Source organism: Heteronotia binoei, chromosome 8 (genome assembly GCF_032191835.1).
Source record: "Heteronotia binoei isolate CCM8104 ecotype False Entrance Well chromosome 8, APGP_CSIRO_Hbin_v1, whole genome shotgun sequence".
Classification (NCBI taxonomy): domain Eukaryota; kingdom Metazoa; phylum Chordata; class Lepidosauria; order Squamata; family Gekkonidae; genus Heteronotia; species Heteronotia binoei.
The window spans coordinates 918,333-943,286 of NC_083230.1; the positions used below are offsets into that span (position 1 = coordinate 918,333).

Genomic DNA, 24,954 nt, shown 5'->3' on the forward strand with positions numbered 1-24,954 from the left:
TAACAGGAAAAACAACAACACACACAAATTATAAATAAAACCTTATATATTTCTCCATTTGATAACTTGTAAACACCTTCCTGTTTGTTTGGGGTTTTTTTATTTTAGAAAAAAAACAGACCCTGAATATGAATATAGTTCATTTTATTCATTTATTTATTTTATTTTTAGTAAATTTCTATTCCATGCATTCTCCGTAGGGCTCAGGACAGAGTACAACATATGATAAAACAAAATACAATAAAAACATTTTATAAACAGACAACTCAACAGCACTCAGATTACTGTGACATCACATATTGCCCAGCCTAGCCATCTCACATCATGATATCTCATGAGGATGGGAGTTTTTATTCCATTTTCTAGCACAGATGACAGTGCTGGCCAGGGAGGCCAACCAGATCAAGAATAGACGCTCGCAGCCTCAGCTAAAAGCCTGGCGGAACAGCTCCGTTTTACAGACCGTATGGAAAGCTAATAAGCTAGGTAGGGCCTGGATCTCAATAGGGAGCAGATTCCACCAGGTTGGGCCCAGGACTGAAAAAGCCCTGGCCTTAGTTGAGGCGAGGCGGGTGTCTCTTGGGCCAGAGATGGACAACAGATGTTGGGAGGCCGAACGTAACGATCTCCTGGGTATATATGAAAAGAGATGGTCCTGCAGTTATGTTGGTCCCAGGCCATGTAAGTCTTTAAATGTTAGCACTAGAACCTTGAAGCAGATCCGGTACTTTATGGACAGTCAGTGCACACTGCAGAGCACCAACCAAATGCTCGACCGTAAAGGTGGTGCAGTCAGCAGGCGAGCCGCAGAATTCTGCACCTGCTGCAGTTTCTGGATCAGTCTCAAGGGTAAGCCAGCATAGAGTGAGTTACAGTAGTCTAGTCTGGAAGTGACTATTGCATGGATCACTGTAGCCAGGTCCTGGGTGGGAAAGATATGGTGCTAGCTGCCTGATCTGCCGAAGATAACAAAAGGCAGACCTGGCAACCATTGTGATCTGGGTCTCCATAGAAAAGGAGACAACTAAGGTCACTCCCAAGCTCCTCACCTGTTGGGCTGGCACCAATGTGGCACCGTCCAAAGCTCGATGCCTATATCCACCTCACCCCGACTCAGGTACAGGACCTCCGTCTTAGCTGGATGCAGCTTCAGCTGGCTCTGTTGTAACCACACAGCCACAGCTCCCAATGCCTCGGACTGGGACAGCAACTGGCCGGCCACTCATCAACAGATAGAGCTGGGTGTCATCAGCATACTGGTGGCAACCCAGCCCAAAACCTTGGGTAATCTGGGCAAGGGGGCGCATATAGATGTTAAATAATATTGGTGAGTGAATGGCTCCCTGTGGCACTCCAAAGATAAGTGGATGCCGCAAGGAAGTCTGCTTGCCAAGCACCACACTTTGTCCCCGTCCCTGAAGAAAGGAGGAAAACCATTGTAAGGCCACCCCCTGAAGTCCGGCGATGGTGAGGCGGTGGGTCATAAGGTCGTAATCGACCGTGTCAAATGCTGCCGACAGATCGAGAAGTATCAGCAGCGCTGACCCGCCTTGATCCAGGTGCCGTCTTAAGTCATCTGTGAAAGTGACCAGGACAGTCTCCATCCCATGGCCCGGGCGAAAACTGGACTAGAATGGGTCCAAGGCGGATGTCTCATCCAGGAAAACCTGTAACTGCTCTGCCACTTCTTTCTCAACTACCTTACCCAGAAACGGTAAATTCGAAATTGGGTGGTAGTTGGCCAAGACCTCAGGGTCTAAAATGAACTGCATCCAAGGGTTCTAAAAGAGCTTGCAGATATAATTTCTGAACCTCTGGCTAGTATTTTTGAGAATTCTTGGAGAACAGGAGAGGTACCGGAAGATTGGAGGTGGGTGAATGTTGGGAAAGGAGGATCCTGGTAACTACCAACCTGTCAGCTTGACATCTATCCCCGAAAAAGTTTTAGAACAAATAATCAGTCAGTCCTGGAACATTTAGAAAAGATGGCTGTGATGATTAAGAGCCAGATGGGTTTCTCAAGAACAAGTCATGTAAGACTAACCTGATCTCTTTTTTTGAGAAAGTGACTACCTTGCTGGATCAGGGAAATGCTGTAGACATCGTTTATCTTGATTTCAGTAAGGCTTTTGATAAAGTTCCACATACTGTCCTTGTTAACAAGTCGGTAAAATGTGGTTTGGATCCTGTTACTGTTAGGTGGATCTGTGACTGGTTGACAGATCGCACCCAAAGAGTGCTTGCGAATGGTTCCTCATCCTCTTGGAGAGGAGTGACAAGTGGAGTGCCTCAAGGATCTGTCCTGGATCCTGTTTCGTTCAACATCTTTATAAATGATTTGGATGAAGGAATAGAGGGAATGCTTTTAAGTTTGCTGTTGATACTAAATTGGGAGGGGTTGCAAATACAGTAGAAGACAGAAACAGGATACAGGATGACCTTGACAGGCTGGAAAACTGGGCTAAAGCCAATAAAATGAATTTTAACAGGGATAAATGTAAAGTTCTGCATTTAGGTAGGAAAAATCCAGTGCATAGTTATCAGATGGGGAAACTCGTCTTAGCAGCAGTATGTGCGAAAAGGATCTAGGGGTCTTAGTGGACCATATGCTGAATATAAGTCAACAGTGTGATGTTGTGGTCAATGTTCCCTCTAAGCTGCAGAGTCTTGTGAGCAAAAATTCCGACTCTCCAGGAAGGGGGCCAGCTGCTTCGCCCGTCGAAGATGAAAGAACGCGGACTTGGCAGTGGCCGCTATCTGCGCCTCCATTGATAATGAAGGCTCCAGAAGAACCCCCAGGCTCTTGAGCACTGTTTTGTCTCTGCCTCCTTCCCTTGTCATTCCATCTGGTCCCACCGTCATACCTTCCCCTCCCCATGAGCACTGGGATCCCCAGGTCAGACATCCCAACTGTGCCCGTATATTCTTCACCAACACTGAGTTGCCTTCTCTTCTCCCCCCCACCTATTTTATCCCAATCTTAGCTTCCCTCCCCCCTCTCCCCTCCCCTTCTTCTACTTCCTCCTTAAGTTGTCAGTCCACTATAAATTTAATCCATAGTTAATTAATTTAAAACCCCCAACCCTTAGCTCTCTTCAATTGATTAGCAACTTTAAAACATCGATAGCACATTAATAAATAAACCCCCCTAATTTCCCCTCAAATTAATCTGCTAAAAATAAATAAATAACCTTCAGCGCTAAACAATCAATAATAATTAATTAACTAAATAATTCCGTCCCTAGTTACCAACAATATAATAAACTACTTGTCTTAGTGGGGAGTGGAAGTCAGGCTGCCAATTAGGTGGCTCTCTTTCAGTACAGTTCTTAAAGTGCTAGTGCTTGTAGGTGTTCTTGGACTGTAGCCAGAGTTTTTCTAGTGCAAACTTGTTGTCCAAAGCCCAATTCCGCAAGTTCAGTGGCTCAGGTAGAGGTGGAACTTTTCCTGTGCCCTCCCAGCAGTCTGGGGTGAGCTTGTAGGTTCCAGTTGAGGGGGGGGGACTCTGGTTCCGCCGGCGCCACCTTGGATGTATCACAGCCCCCTACACCCGGCACACCAGGCCTCCGCACGCCGTTTGCCCCGTACAGGGCTTCTTGGTCGTGGGGCTCCTGGCAGTCGGGCTCGGTGAACCTGTGCAGTGGCCGCGACCTCGGCACCCCCACATCTCCGTCGGCTCTATCTGTAGCGGTCGCCAATCGCACTGCCCTGCACTCCCGCCGTCCCGAGTGCGCCGCCCTCCGTGTTCTTGCAGCCGCCCTCTGCATTCTTACGGCCATACACGGCAGTCTTTCTTTGGTCCTCCCGCTCTCTCTGGCCCTCTCTGGCCGCTCCATGTACTCTGGCCCGCTTCTGCGCCCTACCTCCGTGCCGGCTCAGCCAGCAGCCAGCCGCGGCGAGCAGCAGTGTTCCCAGCTCCGCGCAGTGGGGAGACCTCCGCAGTCTCGGCGTGGACTCGGGGCGGACTCAGCACAGCCCGGTATGGTAGTTTTTCCCTTCTCTTTCTGCTCCAGACACTTCAGGCACTATCACTATGATGTTCTATTTGTCAATAGGTCCAATCGGTTGTTGTTCCAGAGTTATTGCTAGATTAACCGGAGCCTAGCACCAGGTTCCCGTTCTCGGCGCCATCTTGCTTGAACCCAAGTGATCTTCTTTCCTGAGCTAAGACAAAAATGTGTGAGCTGGAGGCTAAAAATCTGTGAGCTAGCTCACGCTAACTCAGTTTAGAGGGAACACTGGTGGTGGCTAAAAAGGCAGATTTTGGGCTGAATCAACAGTAGTGTCCGGATCATGTGAAGTGATGGTATCGCTTTCCTCTGCTCTGGAAAGACCTCACCTGGAGTATTGTGTTCAGTTTTGGGCACCACATTTTAAGAAGGATATAGACAAGCTGGAATGGGTCCAGAGGAGGGCGATGAAGATGGTGAGGGGTCTGGAGGCCATCCTATGAAGAAAGGTTGAAAGAGCTTGGCATGTTTAGCCTGGAGAGGAGGCGGCTGAGAGGTGATATGATCACCATCTTCAAGTACTTGAAGGGCTGTCATATAGAGGATGGTGTGGAATTGTTTTCTGTGGCCCCGGAAGGTAGGACCAGAATTAATGGGTTGAAATTAAATCAAAAGAGTTTCTGGCTCAACATTAGGAAGAACTTTCTGACCGTTAGAGCGGTTCCTCAGTGGAACATGCTTCCTCCTTGGGAGGTGGTGAGCTCTCCTTCCTTGGAGGTTTTTGAACAGAGGCTAGATGGCCGTCTGACAGCAATGAAGATCCTGTGAATTTAGGGGGAGGTATTTGTGAATTTCCTGCATTGCGCAGGGGGTTGGACTAGATGACCCTGGAGGACCCTTCCAACTCTGTGATTCTATCTAAACAACACTTTCCTGGGAGTAAGCCCCACTGAATAGATCTGAGTAGATCCTGACCTGCTTAGGATGCTGTCATGATCTGTGCAGGACTAGGAGACAAGGCCTAGGCTTGGAGACCAGTGTGGGAGTAGAAAGCAGACACAGCCTACAATCCCCACAATGCTTGGCGCCCGCTGTAACCAATCAGTGTCCAGGGATTGTGTGAGGAGATTGATACATAAACTTTGTGTGCTGTGGAGCTGTGTTCTGTTCTCTCACAGAGTGAGGCTGTGGCTGAGAGAAGGGCTGTGGGCCCTGACGACGATAGGTAGCCGCATTAGGGTTTATTTTCTTTTCCCTTTATACGCTGTTATATCTGTTAAGCACCTTGCCTTGTTTAAATACCCATCCCTGTATTAATGTTCTCTGCATGGTCATCAAGCCTGTGTTTCTTGGCCAAAAGGGGCACTTTTGGTTGGGCTTGGGAGTGGTGGCACCCCCATGGGTCATGACAGAGGCTTTTATGGACACTGGAAAGAACATCCAGCAGTTTATAAAGGACGTTCCCTTTGCTGCGTTAGCAAGAAATAGGTGGCTGCAATTACCTGAAACGGTGAGATGCTAGCTTTTAATTAGCACAACTGTCGGATTCAGCTGAGTTACAAATCTTTGTGCTGCTGTGTTGGAAAGCACAATTGCCCTATTTGGAATTCGTATGGCTCCCACAAAAATGTGGAATGAGAATTTGTATGAATAAATGATGCTGTGTTCAAAAGGTTCCATGAAATTATAACAGGGAGGGTGTTGGATATTTGTTTCTTGCATGTTTACCTTTGCTAAATGCTCACTCTTTTAATCCTTCATTAATGAATGCGTAGTTTGCCAGCTTGGCAACCTCTTTATGCCCAGCCAAGACACCTTCCAAAAAGACAAAGGGGAACCAATAATGCTCCATCTGACAAATAAAACCTTGTTCTTTCCCAATTAACTGCATGCCAGCTGCTGCTTAGTGTGTGTGAGTTATTTTTGGATTTTAGGGATTTATGTAGGGCTGATTAAAGCCAAATGAAAGCCATAGTTGTTTATTGGTTTCATAATTAAGCCTTGTAGTTGGTTCTGTTAATGATTAATGTCGCATCGTTTAGTAGTGTGCTTGGTCTTGTAAAGCCGCCTAGCTCTTTGCTCTGAAATTACTTTTCCCACTAATACAAATATTTGTGCAAGTGGCCTAAGAACTTGCCGAGGTCAGCTTTAGGAATCTGAATTTCAGTCTCATTGGCCACTTAGGGTTTATTTGATCATGACCATGAATATAATTCTTATTGTATTCCTAGTTAATTCTGGCTGGTCCTGCTCATGAATAGTCATGTGCACACAGCTGATCTGTCTGCAAATGATCACATGCATAAACATGAAAACATTGTTAACTTGCAATAATAAGCACGCTCTTGAATTCTGGTCCCAGCTCAACTTTACAATTCTAATGTTACTATTTAATCCTGTATTCTCTCCTTCTGCCTTTCTCATACTCCTCTTGGCACTTGTTTTGATAATTTAACATTTCTTTTGGAAAAAGGGACCTGTACTTACTACTGCAGTTGACTCAGAATGTCCTGAGGTGCACTGCTTGATGCTTTCATACATGAACACATTTCATATAGGTCATAGTTGCATTCTTGGTGAATAGAATACAGTCTCCGGAGACCTCCACCAAAGACAAGATGAATATGAATCATATTTTTAGAAAAGTAAACAATAAGACTGCCAGCACTAACTTGGCAAAGTGATCCTTAAGGTAGGTAAGTTTTGACGATTATGTGATTAGGACCGCCGTAGTGTCATGGGAGACTGAGGGTTGAATCTAGCTTACATAAAACTCACTGAGTGACCTTGGGTCTGTTACTCTTTCTCAACTTCTCAGGGTTGTTGTGAGGATAAAATGGGGAAAGGAGAACCATGTATGCCATCTTCTTCTCCTTGGATGAAAGACAGGGGGGAAAGTGCATGATAGAGAGAATTCAGTTTCATATGATGAAACAATGCTGCTAATAATAATTAGATTCTTTTTGTAATAATAATAATAATAATTAGATTCTTTTTGTATAATTTATTGTCATTAGCACTCTTTAAAAACCATCATTTATATTGTTGATCTTTTTTCATTTCATTTCATTTTTCATTTTATTTGATTTATATCCCTCCCTACCCCACCGAGGCGGGCTCAGGGCGGCTTACAACATAGAAGTTCTAACAATAGAATTTAAGAATTAAAATACATAATAATTTACATAATTAAAACAACTAAAATATCAATATTGGTCAATGTCAGTGTGCTATCTTACAATCTTCCTTCAGAATATTTCAATGCTGGTCAGTTATAAGCCAACCGGAAGAGGACTGTCTTACAGGCCCTGTGGAACTGTCCAAAGTCCCGCAGGGCCCTGGCCTCTTCCGGTAACTGGTTCCACCAGCAAGGGGCTGAGATTGAGAAGGCCCTATCCCTAGCTGACTTCAGCCGGGCCTCCTTTGGCCCGGGGATTACAAGCAGATTTCGAGAGCCGGATCGCAGCACTCTCTGGGGAGCATATGGGAAGAGATGGTCCCTAAGGTAGGCAGGTCCTACCTTTTTGGTGTGTGGGGGGGTCTGTTTGAAAGTTTTATCTTTTTGTTTGTTTCAAAAGTTGATACTGTTCTCTCAGCAAGATGTCTATAAGACAGAAAAAACAACGAAGGCTCCATTAAGACCACCTTTTTCTTTTCTTTTCTGCAGCTACCATAGTACTGAATGAACTGAACTGGACAGGTGCACTTGATGATGTCTTCAAAAAGAACAGAGAAGAAGATCAAACATTGCTGTGGCAAGTTTTTGGCAGTGCAACTGGCCTTGCCAGGTATTACCCAGGTAATTGTGAAGTTGACATCATAAATTGCCTTCCAGTGTGCTTCCATTGTTTCTTGACAATTCCCATAAAAATCAAGAGCTGTTTTTGGTGGTAGTGGGGGTTATAAATTGCTCTCTTCCAAGCATGATGTTGATGTTAGAATACAAAAAAGTGGTGGAGAAAATAGATCCCAAATATTTATTTAATTAACTTCTAGCTCATCACCAAAGAAAGAGACAAAAAATATCTGATTGTGATCTCTCTCACTCACTCTTGTACATAGACAGCCATTTTCTCTAGCAGTAATAAGTGTTGGAAATTAGGATGGCAGAGGGTGCTCCTCTCTAGACCTGGAGAGCCCCTACTAGGGTGTGTAATAATGCTTAGTTAAATTAAGAAGCTCCACTGTTTCACTGGGAATGTTTACCTCTTATTAATGATCTTAGGTGCCTCTGAAATTTATGGCTGTGCCACTGGAGTTCAAACTGATTAATACAGAGAGGGTTTTGGTTTCTTTTCTGCATGCATCTGCTCTGCTCTTATAGAATCTCATTACTGTATCACCATAATTAATTTACATGGGTGTATATTTTAATATCTTTAGGCCACCGGTAGACTCAGTTAATTTAATATATTCTCATTTGGGTTGATGCCTGATGCATTCTGTTAAGGAGAATTTTATCTTGTATCTCAATGTAATCATCAGCACAATTAGTATGCTCTACACAGTCTTTTAGTAACTGGTGCGATTTTGAATTCTGAAACTATCAAATTGTATTTCAGTTTCTAGTCCTTGCAAAAAAAAAGAAATTAAATTTTACTTGAAGGTTTATAGACCAAATAAAATGTTGAGTGTCTAATGGTTAAGGGGGGTGTGCACCTTCTAATACAGCTTAGCCTCCTTCACCCTTTGAAGTGTTTAATCTAATAACATAATTAATTAATTAATTAAAATATTTATATGGCCGCCTTTCTACCAAGGTGCCCTACTGGATCAGACCAGTGGTCCATCTAGTTGAGCACCCTATTTCACACAGTGGTTAAAGCAGTTGCCCTACAGGGCCAACAAACTGGACAAAGAGATCAAGGTCTGCTCTGATGCTGTGTCCTAGCAATGGCATTCAGAATTTCATTCCGCTCTGATCATTGCTGTTCTCCACATTCTCCATATGTTGGCCCATGTGTCTATAACTTCTTTGCACTTATTGCCAGAATACCTTAATTGAGCAAAACTTCCAAATATTATGACCACAATGATCTGTGGAAATTAAATTATGCTTCTGCATAATAATAAGCATAATCTATAAATCCCCCATAATGGTGGACAAATCGAGCTCTCCCATTGGCTTATGGGTGCATTCCATGCACTCAACAAATAATTGGCCCATCACAGCTCATTCAGTGTCTCTGGCCTCACATTGGCTGACTCCCCTGTCCTTGCCGACTGCAGGCCTGTGAATGTTGAACAAACCGATAAAACAGTCTTACCTCTGAGACAGCCACATATCTAATTCTTCTCTGTGTCTTCTCTGTCAGCCAGCCTCACAAAAAACATTGCTGCCAACAAACCTCTGCTGCCCTGTCAACAACCCACTCAGATGACCTCCCAGCATGTGCAGCCTTTTTCCTGTCACTCCCTTTCTCTTTCCTCCCCTCAAAAATGCCCCTAACCAGAGGCTGTTGCTAGGCAACCAACTTCTCAGTAAAAGGTGAAAAGAATGGCATACAGTCCACCCTCCGAAGCAGTTCTTTTCTCCAGGTTGAGGAAAGAGATCTGTTATCTGGAGTTCAGTTGTGATCCCAGGAGATCTTCAGGCTCCACCTCAAGGTTGACTATCCTAGGCCTGGCAGCACCCTCTGGGTGATTTGATGGCACCTGACTGGCATGACTTAATTAGGCCTGGCTACTTGTTCCTGTTCAACAGCCTATGACAGCCAATGTGACTTAGCACTTGCCAACTCCAGGTTGGGAAATTCCTGGGGATTTGAGGGGTGGAGCCTGGAGAGGGTGGGTTTGATGAGGGCTGGAACTTCAGACAGGTACAATGCCATAAATTTCACCCTCCAGACCAGCCATTTCCTCCTGGAGAGCCACTGTTGCTAATCTCCAGGTGAGGGTTGGAGATCACTCAGAATTACAACTGCTCTCCAGATGGAAAAGCTGAGTCCCCCTTGAGGTGTGTGTGTGGGGGGTGAATGCCTTCACTTGGGTGGGTGGAAAGACAGCAAGGGTGGGGGGCACTTGCCCAGAGCCTTTTTGTAGAGCCTGTTGTATTTTTCTCCACAATGTGCCTTATTGCTAGTTTTATATAATTTTCAAGCAGAATTTTGACTTTATTGAAATCTAGTTTGAAATATTTTGGTGGGTGTCACAGAACATAGTTATCCCTGATAATTGGTCAAAAATACTTCTCTTTCCCTCGTATTGGATATCTTACAAACCCCTAAACATCTTGAGCCTAGAATGTGTTGCAGGGATGTCAGACTCATTTGTTATGAGAGCCTGATCTGACATAAATGAGACCTTGTTGGGTTGGGCCATGTCAGGCCGGGCTGTGTGTGTTCCTTTTTAAGATTAGGTAGCAGAGATATAAAGGACACAGACAAACACAATTAAAGATTTAAAAAAAATAAAAATAGAACATGCTTAAAGCATTAGTACTTGTTGGTCTTAAAGGTGCTTTCTTTATATTTCTCCCATGGGATCCAGGAAACTTGGCAAAGGAAGCTCTGGCTTCCCAGGGGCCTGATAGGGAGCCCTCTGGGGGCCTGATTCGGCTGCTGGGCCACATGTTTGACACCCATGTGTTACAGATTTCCTGCAGATAACCTTTAGGAGGGTGTATACAAAAGCTGCTCTGTAGCATGAATTGCTTGTGTATTCTGCACTTTCCATTCTCTTTTCTAATGCCCTGTTTCCATTTTAAATGGCTAAAATGTGATATCACCAGAGCCAGATTAACAATTAGGCAAATTAGGAGCTTGCTTATGGACCCCAGGTCACTGGGGGCCCCGGGCCAGCTCACCCCTCCCCCCCAGTTTTCACAGCCGGGGTGTTCCTGGTGCCTCTTCCTCCAGCCGAGTAGAGCTCCTTGCCGCCCCTGCAACAGCGCCCAGTGGCATCCTTCCATCCCTGCGTGCCTTCCTCTGTGTGTGTGTGAGAGAGATAGAGGGGAGGGGAGGCGGACTGGGCGCTTGTTTGGAAAGGTGTGGAGAGATGGAAAGATGTCGGAGGAGCACTAGGATCCAGAGACTAGCAGCAGGTTCCTTTCATATGTTGTGGGGAGGGAAAGCTGGTTGCTTTCTCTGTCCTGGACTCCTTCCTCCGCTTCCTTTTCTTTAGCAGCTGCGGGCTCCCTCGCAGCGTAAAAAAGGGAAACCTAAGGGAGCCCTTTCACCCCAGTGGGGATTCAAACTGGCTCACAACGTTGTTCTCCCCTCCTTCATTTTTATCTTCACAACTTGTGAAGGTAGGTTAAGCTGACAGTGACTCTGGGTCTTAAGCAGGTCTACTCAGAATCCTACTCTGGTCTATTCAATGGGACTTACTCCCAGGAAGTCTGGCACCATCAATGCATATATTCTCCATGGCAGCTGAGAGCACTGCCTTTGTGCATTCTTCCTTCCTTCCTTCATTTTTATTTACTGCAAGTGTGGAGTAGTGGCTAAGAGTGTCAGGCTAGGTTCTGGGAGGCCTGGATTCAAATCTCCGCTCTGCCATGGAAGCTTGGCTTAGCCCAGTTACACACTCATTCTCAGCCTAACCTACTTCACAGGATTGTTGTAAGGATAGAATGAAGAAGAAAAGAATGATGATATAAGCTGCTTCAGGTCTTTACTGGGGAGAAAGATGGGAGTAAATGGATGATACAAAAATATGTGAGCTTTTGAGGTTCATTGATGAATTCTGGAGAAAACTTGAGCAATATTGGGAGTCATTTGGGTTGAACCTAATAAAAAGTATAATGTGGCTGCTGTTTTTGCATCTTAGATGAGGACTGTCACCTAGTTCAAAGGTTCCCTCCTTCCATAGTGGATTTCCTTCCTTCCTTCCTTCCTTCCTTCCTTCCTTTGCAGCTCTCAAACATCTGTTTTAACCAATTTATTGATAGCATATGGTTACAGAACTTAATTTCCCTTCGTTGCTTCAATACTAACCCATATGACTTTTCAATCCCCCCTCCCTCCAATATAGACTTCCCCGAGGTTATAGATTCTAATTCAATACTAAAGATACATCTGACTAATCAAAATTCGTTATATAAATATTTCCCCCCCCCCCCTTCTTGCTTCAAAAGAGATGGCAGAGAAGATTGTGAGTAAAGGCTACCAGAAAGCATGGGCTATAGAAGGGAGTAAAGTCAAAATAACGAAAGAGTTACCAAGACAAGTGATCAGTGACAGGAAGAAATACAAGAAGTTAACCGATCAGCTACGTGCAGAGGGTACAAGATATAGATGGATAATACCGGAAGGTCTTGGATTTGAACAACAGGGAAGAAGGATCACAATAAGAAGCGAACAAGAGATGCATAGCTTTTTTGAAGAAAATAAAGAATCAAAATCATAATGGAGTACAAATTACTATCTTGGAATATAAATGGACTAAATTCACCACAGAAAAGAAGGAGAACCTTTCATTGGATTAAAAAACAAAAATGCAATATAATTTGTTTACAGGAAGTTCATATACAATGCAAAGACAGTAAATTTTTGTGGAATAAAAATTTGGGGTTGGAATTTTTTTCACTAGCAGAACAAAAGAAAAGAGGGGTAGTCTTCTACATCAAAGAACAACTTGAGCCAAAATTAATCTTTAAAGATAATGATGGAAGATACATCACTGTTGAGGTGATGATAGAGGTGAAAAAAACGCTATTACTAGGATTATATGCACCCAATGGAGCAAAAGATAAATTTTTTAAAGATATAAATCGACAATTGGATGAAAAGACATATGATCAGATTTTGATGATGGGCGATTTTAATGGGACAATACAAAATAAACTTGATAGATCAAGCCAAAAGAAGAATGAAAAAGAAGGGAAGCTACCCAAATCTTTCTTTGAATTGGTTAAACAAGAAAATTTAGAAGACATATGGAGAAAATTTAACCCTGAAGTAAAAGTCTATACATTTTTTTCAGCGAGACATAGCTCTTTTTCGAGAATAGATATGATATGGGGTTCCCAAAATTTGGGCCTCATAACAAAAAAAAATGAGATTCTACCAAAGGTTTGGGCGGATCACAACCCAATATGTTGGTCTACAAAACTGCGAAAGAAAACAAGAAGATGGAGAATTAATGAGGATTTACTACAAGATAAAGACATTGTATCATTTTTAGAAAAGGAGACTGCAGCGTTCTTCCAAATAAATGAAACGGATGACATTGAATTTCAAACAGTATGGGACACTTATAAAGCAGTAATGAGGGGACTATTAATTACATTGAACAATAAAGATAAAAGAGCAAAGGAAGAAAAGTTGGCAACATTGCAAAAGGAAATAAATAATAAAGAAAAGGATTTGAAAAAAAAACAGGGAAAAAGAAATTAATAAAAGAAATTACGATATTACAATCCCAAGTTAAGCATTTGCTGAACAAAGAGTTAGAATGGAATTTAAAAAATTTGAAACAGAAATCGTTTGAAAGTGCGAATAAACCTGGTAAATATTTAGCCTGGCAATTGAAAAAAAAGAAAGAAAATAAGACTATAAATAAAATTACGGCAAATGGGAAAGAAATAGTGGATCAAGAAGGAATTAAAAGAGAATTTTTTAAATACTATGCAAATTTATTTAAAGGTGTAAATATAAGCAAAGAAAAAATGGAAGAGTATCTACGGAATATCCAGGTGGCGCCTTTGACGGAATATATGAAAAAGATATTAAATGACCCAATAGAGAAAATTGAAGTAGAAGCAGCAATAAAAGCAATGAAAGAGGGTAAAGCCCCTGGGCCAGATGGATTCACATCAAAATTTTATAAAACTCTTAAGGATGAAATAACACCCAAACTGTTGAAACTATTAAATACAATAAGAGAAGAAGGGAAGATCCCAAAGACATGGAGGGAAGCTGCAATTTCTTTGATTCCTAAGGAAGATAAAGACATCACAAATGTAAAGAATTATAGACCAATTTCATTGTTGAACAACGACTATAAGATTTACTCAAGAATCTTAGCAGAGCGATTGAAACAATATTTGATCAATTTTATAAATAAAGACCAAGCCGGATTTCTTCCTAAAAGACAAATAAAAGACAATGTGAGAGCTGTCATTAATGTTGTGGAATACTATGAGAAGCACCCAGAAAAGGAAGCGGCCTTATTTTTTGTTGACGCAGAGAAAGCCTTTGACAACTTGAACTGGGACTTTATGTTTGCGGTAATGGAAAAAATTAATTTAGGGGAACAATTTATAAAAATGACAAGAGCAATATATACAGATCAATATGCAAAATTGTGTATAAATGCAGATCTTACTAAAGAACTGAAAGTGAGTAAAGGAACAAGGCAAGGATGTCCGTTATCACCACTGTTGTTTATAATGACCCTGGAAATATTGTTACAACAAATTCAAAAAGATGAAGAAATAGAAGGTTTAAAAATTAGAAGATTCTCTTATAAATACAAAGCTTTTGCAGACGATATAGTGTTTATACTGGAGAATCCGATTCTAGTGTCACCATTGTTGTTAGCCAAGATAAAAGAGTATGGAGAACTAGCAGGATTGTATATAAACAAAGAGAAATCAAAATTCTTATGTAAAAATATGCAACCAAATAAAATAAAAGAACTACAAGAGGTGACGGGTTGTGAAGTCACAACCAAAGTTAAATACCTTGGAATAGAGATAACAATGAAGAATATTGATTTATTCAAAAATAATTATGAAAAACTGTGGTGCAAAATGGACAAAGATTTGATGAAATGGAATAGGCTTAATTTGTCCTTATTGGGTAGGATAGCTGCAATTAAAATGAATATTTTGCCAAGAATAATGTATTTATTTCAAACCATCCCGATTGTAAAAGATGCAAAACAATTTAACAAATGGCAAAGGAAAATCTCTGACTTTATATGGGCTGGAAAGAAACCAAGAATAAAGATGAAGATTTTAACAGATGCTAAAGAGAGAGGAGGTTTTCAACTTCCTGATCTAAGATTGTATCATGATGCAGTTTGTTTGACATGGATTAAAGATTGGATAATGCTGTTAGATAAAAAACCTTTATGGTTAGAAGCTCACGGAAATAAATTCGGCTGGCACGCGTATATGTATTATGGGAAGAATAAAATGGATGGTCTTTTCTCTCACCACTATGTTAGAAACACTTTACTAAGTACTTGGATAAAATATAAGAAATATGGGGACGAGAGAAAACCGCTGTGGATAGTGCCAGCAGAAGTAATAAAAATAACAGCTGAATCCGACGATAAAAGAGAAATGTCATATAACCAACTGCTCAAGATTCGAGGAGATAAAATTGAATTAAAATCTTCGGAAGAGCTAGACAATAAATATGATTGTTTTCAAATGCAACAAATTAAAAGCTTGTTGGAAAATGATATAAAATTGGAAGGAATTAGACGAGAACCAACAGAATTGGAAAGGGTCCTGCTTGGTGATAATGAAAAATTGATATCAAAAGTATATAAGTTATTATTGAAATGGTCTACAGAAGAAGAAGTAGTAAAATCTCAAATGGTCAAATGGGCAATCAATGTGAATAGAGAAATACAAATGGATGCATGGGAATACCTTTTGAAGAACTCAATGAAGATATCAACTTGTCAGAGCATAAAAGAAAATTGTTTTAAGATCATGTACAGGTGGTATATGACCCCGAAAAAATTGGCTAAGATGAGCAAGAAAATGTCGGATAGATGTTGGAAGTGTAAAAAACATGAAGGTTCTTTCTTCCATATGTGGTGGACATGTGAAAAAGCGAAAGAGTATTGGAAGATGATACAACAAGAAATCTCCAAAATATTGGGTTACGACTTTAAGAAAATTGCAGAGACATTTTTGCTCGGATTACAATTAGAAAAATATCCAAAGGAAGATAGGACTCTAATTTGGTACCTGCTATCAGCTGCTAGGACATTGTATGCGCAGCTTTGGAAGCAAGAAAAAATACCGGATAAATGGGATTGGACTATGAAAGTTCTATCGTGGAGTGAAATGGATAAATTAACTAGAACATTAAGAGACTATGATTTGGAGATATTTAAAAAAGAGTGGAGGAAGTTTAAAGAATACATAGAGAAAGAGTCGAATGTAAGATGAGATTGGACAATTTTTTAGTAATAATGGGGGGGGGGGAAACGAAGTTGCAGCTCTCAAACATCTGACATTCCTGTCAGTTTGGTGTAGTGGTTAAGTGTGCGGACTCTAATCTGGGAGAACCCAGTTTGATTCCCCACTCTTCCACTTACAGCTGCTGGAATGACCTTGGGTTAGCCATAGCTATAGTGAAAGGGCAGCTTCTGGGAGAGCCCTCTCAGCCCCATCCACCTCACAGGGTGTCTGATGTGGGGGGAGAAGATATAGGAGATTGTAAGCTGCTCTGAGCCTCTGATTCAGAGAGAAGGGCAGTGTATAAATCTGCAGTCTTCTTCTTCCTCCTCTCAAACATCTGACATTTATCCTATGTGGCTCTTATGTTAAGCAAGTTTGGACACCCCTGCTTTATAGTCATTGGTAGACCATGTTAAAAGTCTGAAAGACATCAGTCTCTGTGAATTCACATGCCATCAGTGTGCTTCTAAGATCAATATTGGTTAGTGTTGCCTTTTCTTAGAGTGACAGAGCTGGCAACCAGATGCTCATGAACTTTTTCTGTACTGGCTCCACTTCTGTGGAATAAGCTCTCTGTGGGGCTAATAAAGATCACATTGCTGTTGGTTTTCAGAAGGACAAAATTGTTTTGTTTCTATGGACATTTTAAATGAAGTTTTTGTGTTTGTGTTTTGACACCTGACAGGTTTTTTGTAAGATGTCTTTAGAAATATGTTACTGATTGCCTTAGGAGGAAAGGTAGGATAGAAATGTTTTGAAATACAAATAGAAAGTACCCTGTAGTACATAGAATACTCTCGCCTGAATATGAGGCATCTTTTACAAGAAATGGGGCACATGTGACCCATACCAAAATCAGAACCAATGCTCAGTGAGGTTTTAGAGCACCTCCTTCCTACAGAATATGTATACATGCTTACCTTTAAATAGGATGCGTATCTGTTGAAGGTTATTTCTACTTGCAGTTGCAATCAGGGTAATTAAAGAGCCCCAAAATGGTTGACGCTGTCAAGCTTGGTAAAATTCCATTGTTAATTCATTGTTTTATGGTCCTGCCAAACCTGGTCTGTGAAGTATCATGGAGGACCTAACTTTGCTAGTTTGTTATTCTTTCCCTTTTCTCCCTGCCATGCTTTATGGCCTGTAATTAGAAGTAGTAAGAACTGAAACTAAGTAATCAGCACCTTCCCATACATTCCAGTAAGGGAGTGAGAGACATCTGGGAAAGCAAGGACACAGTCCTGATAACGCTATGGGAACGTAGACAGTTATGGTAGTTTATGTGTGAATGCTACCCCGCAACCCCATCCCTTGGAATCTCTTTGAAGTAGCCCTTAAAAGTATTGTATCAATGTATGGTTGGCATTACTCTCAAGAACCTGTTACCAAAGTATCCGTCTATCAATAAACACAGTCTTTGTATCAACTTCGACTCGTCATTGAACCTGCATGCTTGACATTTTGAGAGTAATCTACAAGAAGTTTAATCGCCCTGGCAACTTTATAGCCGAATGGCTGAAAGGATTCCAGTAAGCAGTGAACTTCCAGAACCTGAGGAGTGGGCGAGAGCACCAACCCCACCGTGGCATGTGCTGGATGCCCAGAGAGGTCCGAGTTCCCCTCTCCACATCAAACAACTATTAGTCATCCTACGGCAGTGGCAGCCGTGTACTTCAACCACCACAATGGACGAGGCTCCAGTGCGCCGAGAGGCCATCCTGACCAAGCACATGTGTAAGGTGAAGATGGCCAATGAAGTGGGTGAGAACCTCGGGCCTGGGAAGGAAGAGGGTGCTGCGGCCACCATAGTGACAAGCGCGGAGGCCGACCCCCCCATCGGCGTGGGGCTTGGGAACCTCGACATGCCGGGCCCGAGAGATGAGGAAGACGAGATGGCTTGGGAATTCTGGGTAATGATCCGAAAGGAGCTTGAGGAAGTGACCAAGGGGTTGCGGGACAAGATGCAAGCAATGACCACCATGATGGCTGGAGAGTTCAACAGGCAAATCAATTGAGTCCTGGGGACGACTGGCCTGAGGAGAGCCCCACAGCCACCCGTCGTTAGACCTCCGGCAGCACCACCGCAACCACAACCAGCAGCACCCCCTGTCCCTCGGGAAGGGGGACGCGGGAGAGAGCTGGAAGCCACCTTTGACGGGGACCCTGAAGAGATGGAGTATTTTACAATCCAGGCAAATAGTTACATGCACTACTGGGAGAACACCTTCCCTGATGAATTCAGTCGTGTGGACTACCTGGGGTCGAAACTGAAGGGAGCTGCGAAGAGCCTGTATGAAGCCATGGTACGTGAGCCTGTATGAAGCCATGAGCCCAGAGCTGGACTTTGTAGCCACTTTTCTACAAGCTCTGCTGGCCCAGTATGAGGACCCACTGCAGGAGACTCGGGCCCTGGCTGTTCTGAGGGATGTACAGCAGGGCTCCAAGACAATTCGGGAGTACACTGCTGAGTTCTGTACCAACACGGCCAAGGTGAGGGGGTGGAGTGAATTGATGAAGCTCGAACACTTCACCCGCAGCCTGAATACGAGCATCCTGGATAGAGCAGCAGGCCAGACCAACTACCCTGGTAGGATGGATTCAGTTGGCGGGAGAAGTGGAGACGAACATGAAGAGAGTGGCCATGCAACGCCAGCATCAGAGCAGTAAGTTGTGCCGTGACTCAAAAACTGGAGAGAAGGCGGAGGCAAAGAAACCCCAGGGGGGGAGCCAGTGGGAAGGCAACGGGGACCCGCAAATGCTTCAGGTGCAGGGACCCGAACCACTTGGCCATCAGCTGTCCGAACCCCCCTCGACCACCTTCAAGCGCATCTAAGACGAGCACACCGACTCAGAAGAAGCAAACGGGCCGCCCTAAGAAAGCAGCGAAGAGCAGCGCGGTTGTGAGCTCGAGGGCGGACGACGACACTATCGTCACCGATGAGCTGAGTGAAATGTCCTGGGCCGACGAGCCATCGGGAAAAGAGGACAACCTGCCAAGCTTTACTCGATGGGGTGGGCGGAAAAGGTGGAACTGAGGAAATTCCTTGATAAGAACTTGAAGCGAGGCTTCATCCAATCGGCTACGGCCCCCCCATGCAGCTCCAGTACTTTTTAGGAAAAAGAAGGACGGCTCGCTCAGACTTTGTACTGATTTTCGGGGGATTAATGGGATTTCCACCTCCAACGCCTACCCAATTCCCCTCATCAAAGACTTACTCAGCACGGTGTCGGAGGGGAAAGTGTTCACCAAGTTGGACTTGAGGGATGCATACTTCAGAGTGCACATCAAAGAAGGGGATGAATGGAAAACGGCTTTCAATACACCTATGGGTCAATTTGAGTATCTGGTGGTGCCATTTGGGTTACAGGGGGCACTGGGAGTGTTCATGAATTTTATCAATGAAGTGTTGAGAGAGTATTTGTTTAAGGGGGTGGTGGTGTATCTGGATGACATAATTATTTACTCACAGGATCTACAATCGCATGTGAAATTAGTGAGGGAGGTTCTTAGCACTCTATTGAAACATAAGCTGTATGCTAAACTGCCTAAGTGTGAGTTCCATAAGACCGAACTTGACTACCTGGGCTTTCGGATATCAGCACAGGGATTGGCCAGAGTAAGGTTCAAGCGGTATTGGATTGGGCTCCCCCGAGGACACGTAGACAGCTCCAATCGTTCCTCGGGTTCGCCAATTTTTACTGAACCTTCATAGCGGGGTTCGCCCAAATTATGTTGCCCCTTACAGAGTTGCCAAAGACTAAAGGGAAGGGCCTGGACGCCAAGAAACCAGGGGCAAAATTGAATTGGACTCAGAAGTGCCAAGAGGCGTTCAACAAGCTCAAACAATTGTTTACTAGTGAACCTGTGTTAACTCACCCTAATGAGCTGAAGCCCTGTATTGTGCAGTGTGACACCTCTGATGTCGCTGTGGGAGCCATCCTCATGCAAAAAGATGAGGAGGGCAAACTGAGGCCCTGTGCATATATTTCTAAAAAATTTTCCCACGAGCAAAGAAACTTGTCGGTGTGGGATAAAGAAGCTTTTGCTGTGACTTATGCTCTAAAGACATGGAGGTCATGGCTAGAAGGCGCTAAGGTTCCATTTGAAATCTGGAAGCGCTCACCGGTCGGCGCAAACTCAGTGAAAAGCAGATCAGGTGGTCGGGGTTTTTCTCCAAATTTGACTTTGTGCTGCGGCATATCCCTGGGACGAGAAACTTTTTGGCGGATGCCCTTTCACGCTTACCTCAGTACAATAGTCAAAAGGAGGAGGTGGTAGACTCACTGATTTCTCCCTCTCAAGTAGTTGCCATGGTAACCACCCGGTCCAAAACGCGGTGAAATCTGCAACCAGATAAATGGGGTGAAGAGCGCCTGACCACCGAAACTGAAAAGGAGGGGAAGGACAAACCGGGGGAGGTACAGAAAGGAGAGGATGGGTTTTGGTACAAAGGTGACAAACTATACGTCCCCAAGAGTCTACGGTCTGAGGTCTTGCAATTTTGTCACTCTAATAAATTGGCTGGCCATTTATGTCAAGATGCTACATTTAATCAATAGACAATTTTGGAGGCCTTCCATGAAAAAGGACGTGTCTGAGTTCGTTGCTTCCTGCCCAATCTGTTAAAACCTCTAGAGACAGCTGCACGTCCTTGGTCTGTGGTGTCAATGGATTTCATAGTCGAGTTACCAGTCTCTCAAGGCAAAACCGTAATTCTTGTAGTAGTGGACACCTTTTCCAAACAAGCACATTTCATTCCCTGTGCGCAGCTGCCAACCGCCAAGAGACTAGCCTACCTGTTTTTCCATCACATTGTGAAACTACACTCATTCTCTGATAAGATCATCAGTGACAGGGGGCCACAGTTCGTTGCCAACTTTTGGCGGGAGTTTTGCAAACTATCCGGCATAGAACAGGGATTGAGCTCGGCCTACCACCCTCAAACGGATGGCCAGACAGAATGCGTGAATGCGCTGTTAGAGCAATACTTACGGTGCTACATGAATCACCAACAGTCTAACTGGGTGGACCTCTTGCCGTTCGCTGAGTATGGTTATAACAACAGTGTGCACAGTTCCACCAAAGCTTCCCCATTTCAGATTGTAAATGGGTATGAGGGTAAGCCGGTTCCATTGCTGCCGGGGGGAGAGCGAACCCATGACCCCACTTCATTCGAACAATGGTGGGGGAAGCTAGGGAATAGCTGGAAAGGGATTCAAGAGAATCTGGAAGCCGCTAAGGAGGCATATAAAAAACAATATGATAAATCTCATGTCGCTGTGTGGGATTTTAAAGTGGGAGATTCTGTGTTCGTGTCCACAAAAAACCTCCCACTGAATCAACCCTCCAAGAAGCTGGTGTACAGTTTCCTGGGCCCTTTTAAGATAAAAAGGGTGATTAATCAAGTGACCGTATAGTTGGATTTGCCAAGATGTTTAGTTAAATACACCTGTCTTTCATTGCAATCTTCTGCGAAGAGATCTAGGTGGGTCTTCTTGGCACCCTCGACCACCAGCTCCACAACCTATCCAGATTGGGAATCAGAGTCATCATGAAGTGCAAGATATATTAGATTCAAAAAGAAAATGTGGAATTTTGTATTATCTAATTAAGTGGAAACACTTCCCAGCCAGTGAGAATGAATGGGTAGCAGAAAAAGATGTTTTAGCCCCTGATTTGGTAAACAAATTTCATAGAGCGTTTCCTCAGAAGCCCCGAGGTTGATTTTAGGGGGGGGGGGGCAGTATGTCAAGCATGGTAAAATTCCATTGCTAATTCATTGTTTTATGGTCCTGCCAAACCTGGTCTGTGAAGTATCATGGAGGACCTAATTTTGCTAGTTTGTTATTCTTTCCCTTTCCCCCTTCCATGCTTTATGGCCTGTAATTAGAAGTAGTAAGAACTGAAACTAAGTAATCAGCACCTTCCCATACATTCCAGTAAGGGAGTGAGAGACATCTGGGAAAGCAAGGACACAGTCCTGATAACGCTATGGGAACGTAGACAGTTATGATAGTTTATGTGTGAATGCTACCCCGCAACCCCATCCCTTGGAATCCCTTTGAAGTAGCCCTTAAAAGTATTGTATCAATGTATGGTTGGCATTACTCTCAAGAACCTGTTACCAAAGTATCCGTCTATCAATATACGCAGTCTTTGTATCAACTTCGACTCGTCTTTGAACCTGCATGCTTGACAGATGCTCCCACATCCACACTTACTTTCCAGTGCATGCCAGATATTGTGAATTCTGTTCTGTGTTAGTCACTATGTGCTAACTATTCATCTTCAACATGAAATGTAAGGATATTCTCATATATGTAGAATATGGTAAATTTTAAAATAACTTTCCCAGTCCTTATCAGCCATAGAGTCATAAAGTTGGAAGTGACCTCCGAGGTCATCTAGTCCAACCCCCTGCACAATGCAGGAAATTCACAGATACCTCCCCTTAAATTCACAGGATTCGCATTTCTGTAAAACGGCCATCCAGCCTCTGTTTAAAAATCTCCAAGGAAGGAGAGCCCAACACCTCCCGAGGAAGCCTGTTCTACTGAGAAACTGCTCTGTCAGGAAGTTTTCTAATGTTGAGCCAGAAACTCTTTTGATTTAATTTCAACCTATTTGTTCTGGTCCTAACTTCTGGGGCCACAGAAAATAATTCCATACCATCCTCTATATCAGGGGTGTCAAACATACGGCCTGTGGGCTATTTCAGGCCAGCAGAAGGCTCCAATCATGCCCTCCAGCATCTGGCTGTCATCTGCTTAATTTTCCCTTGCCTGCTTTTTTCGGTCGCCATTTTGTGTTTCTCCCCAGACAGGCCAGAGCAGCAAAGCAGCCTTTCCCTCTCCCCCCTCCCTTTTCCCAAAGGGAGGAGGAGGGAGGAGCAGCCTCAGCCAGTGAGGGAGCTTGGCTCTATAGCTTTGCTGGGTGATTAAGTTTGCCAGGCTTAATTAATCACACTGCAGAGCTACTGAGACAAGCCTCCCTTCTAATGAATAGCTGAGGTTCCTCCTTCATGCCCTAGGGAAAGAAAGAAAGAGCCAGAGCTTCCTTTGCCAGACCCCACCATCAGGGGAGCAACAAAGAGTGCTTTTAGGACTAGCAATGTTTTAGTGAAGGTATGAGCTTTTTGCCTTGCTACAGAGAGAGAGAGAGAGTTTTGTTGGACTTGCCATGGGTGTAACTGGGTTCCCCTCCTCTTTTTCACTGTACTCATGCCCTCCAGTCTTTCTCAATAAGAAAGCATGTGAACTATTTAGAAGAGAAATATCAACATTAGGCTGAGAGTGTGTTCCACCCCAGGTTTACCCAGCAAATTTTCCTTAATTTTTCTTTTACATTTTCCTTTGCTTTGGGGTCTTGAATTTAGACTTCCCAGATAGTAGGCTGACACAGACCACTGTACATGGCTGTCTCTCTGTTCTTGTAGTTGTTTTTTGGGGGGAAGTCGTATTTTTTTTTAGTTGTAGTCATTTTTCTGGGGAAAATTATAGTTTTGTAGACAAGCACATAGCCCTCAATCTGTGCCATGGTGCCTTCACATGTTCTTGACTAGTGCATGAAGCAACTTCTGTACAAAAGCTCACAATGCCCAGCTGCTTCATGTTCCTCTGCATCTTAGGCTCAAAGCATTGACCATGAGATATCTGTAATGAATATCAATGAATCAAAAGCAGGTTTGCAATTTACAGATGTGCACACCTGAACAGCACATATTCAGGACCGGTACAGCACAGACATTGTCTGCAGTTTTTGATGCAATAATTCATAGCAGGGGTGACATTTATCAGAGACTCGAAAACAAAATATTGCAAGTGTGCTAATATTTTAAGCATGTTTTATTTTAAGTTTAAAAAAATCTTTGTGTCTGTGCCCTTTATAAGGTTTATATGAATGCTACCTGACATTACATTTTATGATACACATGGCCCGGCCTGACAAGATCTCATTTATGTCAAATCCGGCCCTCATAACAAATGAGTTCGACACCCCTGCTGTATATGACAGCCCTTCAAGTACCTGAAGATGATGATCCCATCACCTCTCCTGTCCAGCTCCTTCAACTTTCTTCATAGAACTTGGTCTCCAGACCCCTCACCCTCTTCATTGCCCTCCTCTGGACCATTCCAGCTTGTCTATATCCTTCTTAAAATGCGGTGCCCAAAACTGAACACAATACTCCAGGTGAGGTCTTACCAGAGCAGAGGAAAGCGATACCATCACCCAACATGATCTGGACACTATACTTCTGTTGATACAGCCCACTATTGCATTTACCTTTTTAGCCACCGGTGCCTGTAGGCTGCAGTGGGGCCATGGGCAGTGGGGTGGGTGCTCCAACTCTTGAGATAATTTGCGACGGGACCCCTAAGACTTCAACTGCCTAGGGGCCTCTACAGGGTTTAATCTGGCAACAGGTTTGTACTAGTGCCCCTGTTTTGCATTAGCTTCTTCAAGCTGCATAAAAATGAACATTATCAATAATATGATACAACAATAATAATGTGTACATACCGGCATAATTAAAGCAATATATACCTTCTCATAAATAATTTCATATACTGGGTAAGAACGCCAACAACTTCCATCACTGAGTAACCCTGAAGGTGTTACTGATCCAAACCACTTTCAGCCAATATATACACAGGTGCATCTAGTTAAGCGTTCCTTAAAGATACAGTATTTCAAATTTTAAGTCACAGAAATGTCCACAACTTCCAAATTCTACACATACAAGGACAATGTTTATCTAAAAAAAGGAAAGAAGAAATTAAAGAAAACAAGTCAGATCCCATTCATTATTTAACCCTTGAGGAGCAAGTGTGTTCGGTTTAAAAATCATGCGCATTCCCTGCTGCAAAAGCCATCTATGACAATCTACCTTGCCCTGCAATCTGAATGGAAATTTA

The 24,954-nt window shown here is 43.3% G+C and overlaps 1 protein-coding gene across 5 annotated transcripts in view; it reads left to right on the forward strand.

The window, feature by feature from the left end:
• Positions 1–24,954, forward strand: part of CACNA2D1 (calcium voltage-gated channel auxiliary subunit alpha2delta 1) — a 1,217,365-nt gene that overhangs the window by 687,518 nt on the left and 504,893 nt on the right. For all 5 annotated transcript variants that reach the window (XR_009555717.1, XM_060244655.1, XM_060244656.1 and 2 more), the window contains exon 7: positions 7,618–7,749. Coding sequence is in view for 4 of the 5 variants with exons in the window: in XM_060244655.1 (XP_060100638.1) it covers positions 7,618–7,749 (132 nt within the window). In the remaining variant the exon portion in view is untranslated. The remainder of the gene's footprint in view (positions 1–7,617; positions 7,750–24,954) is intronic.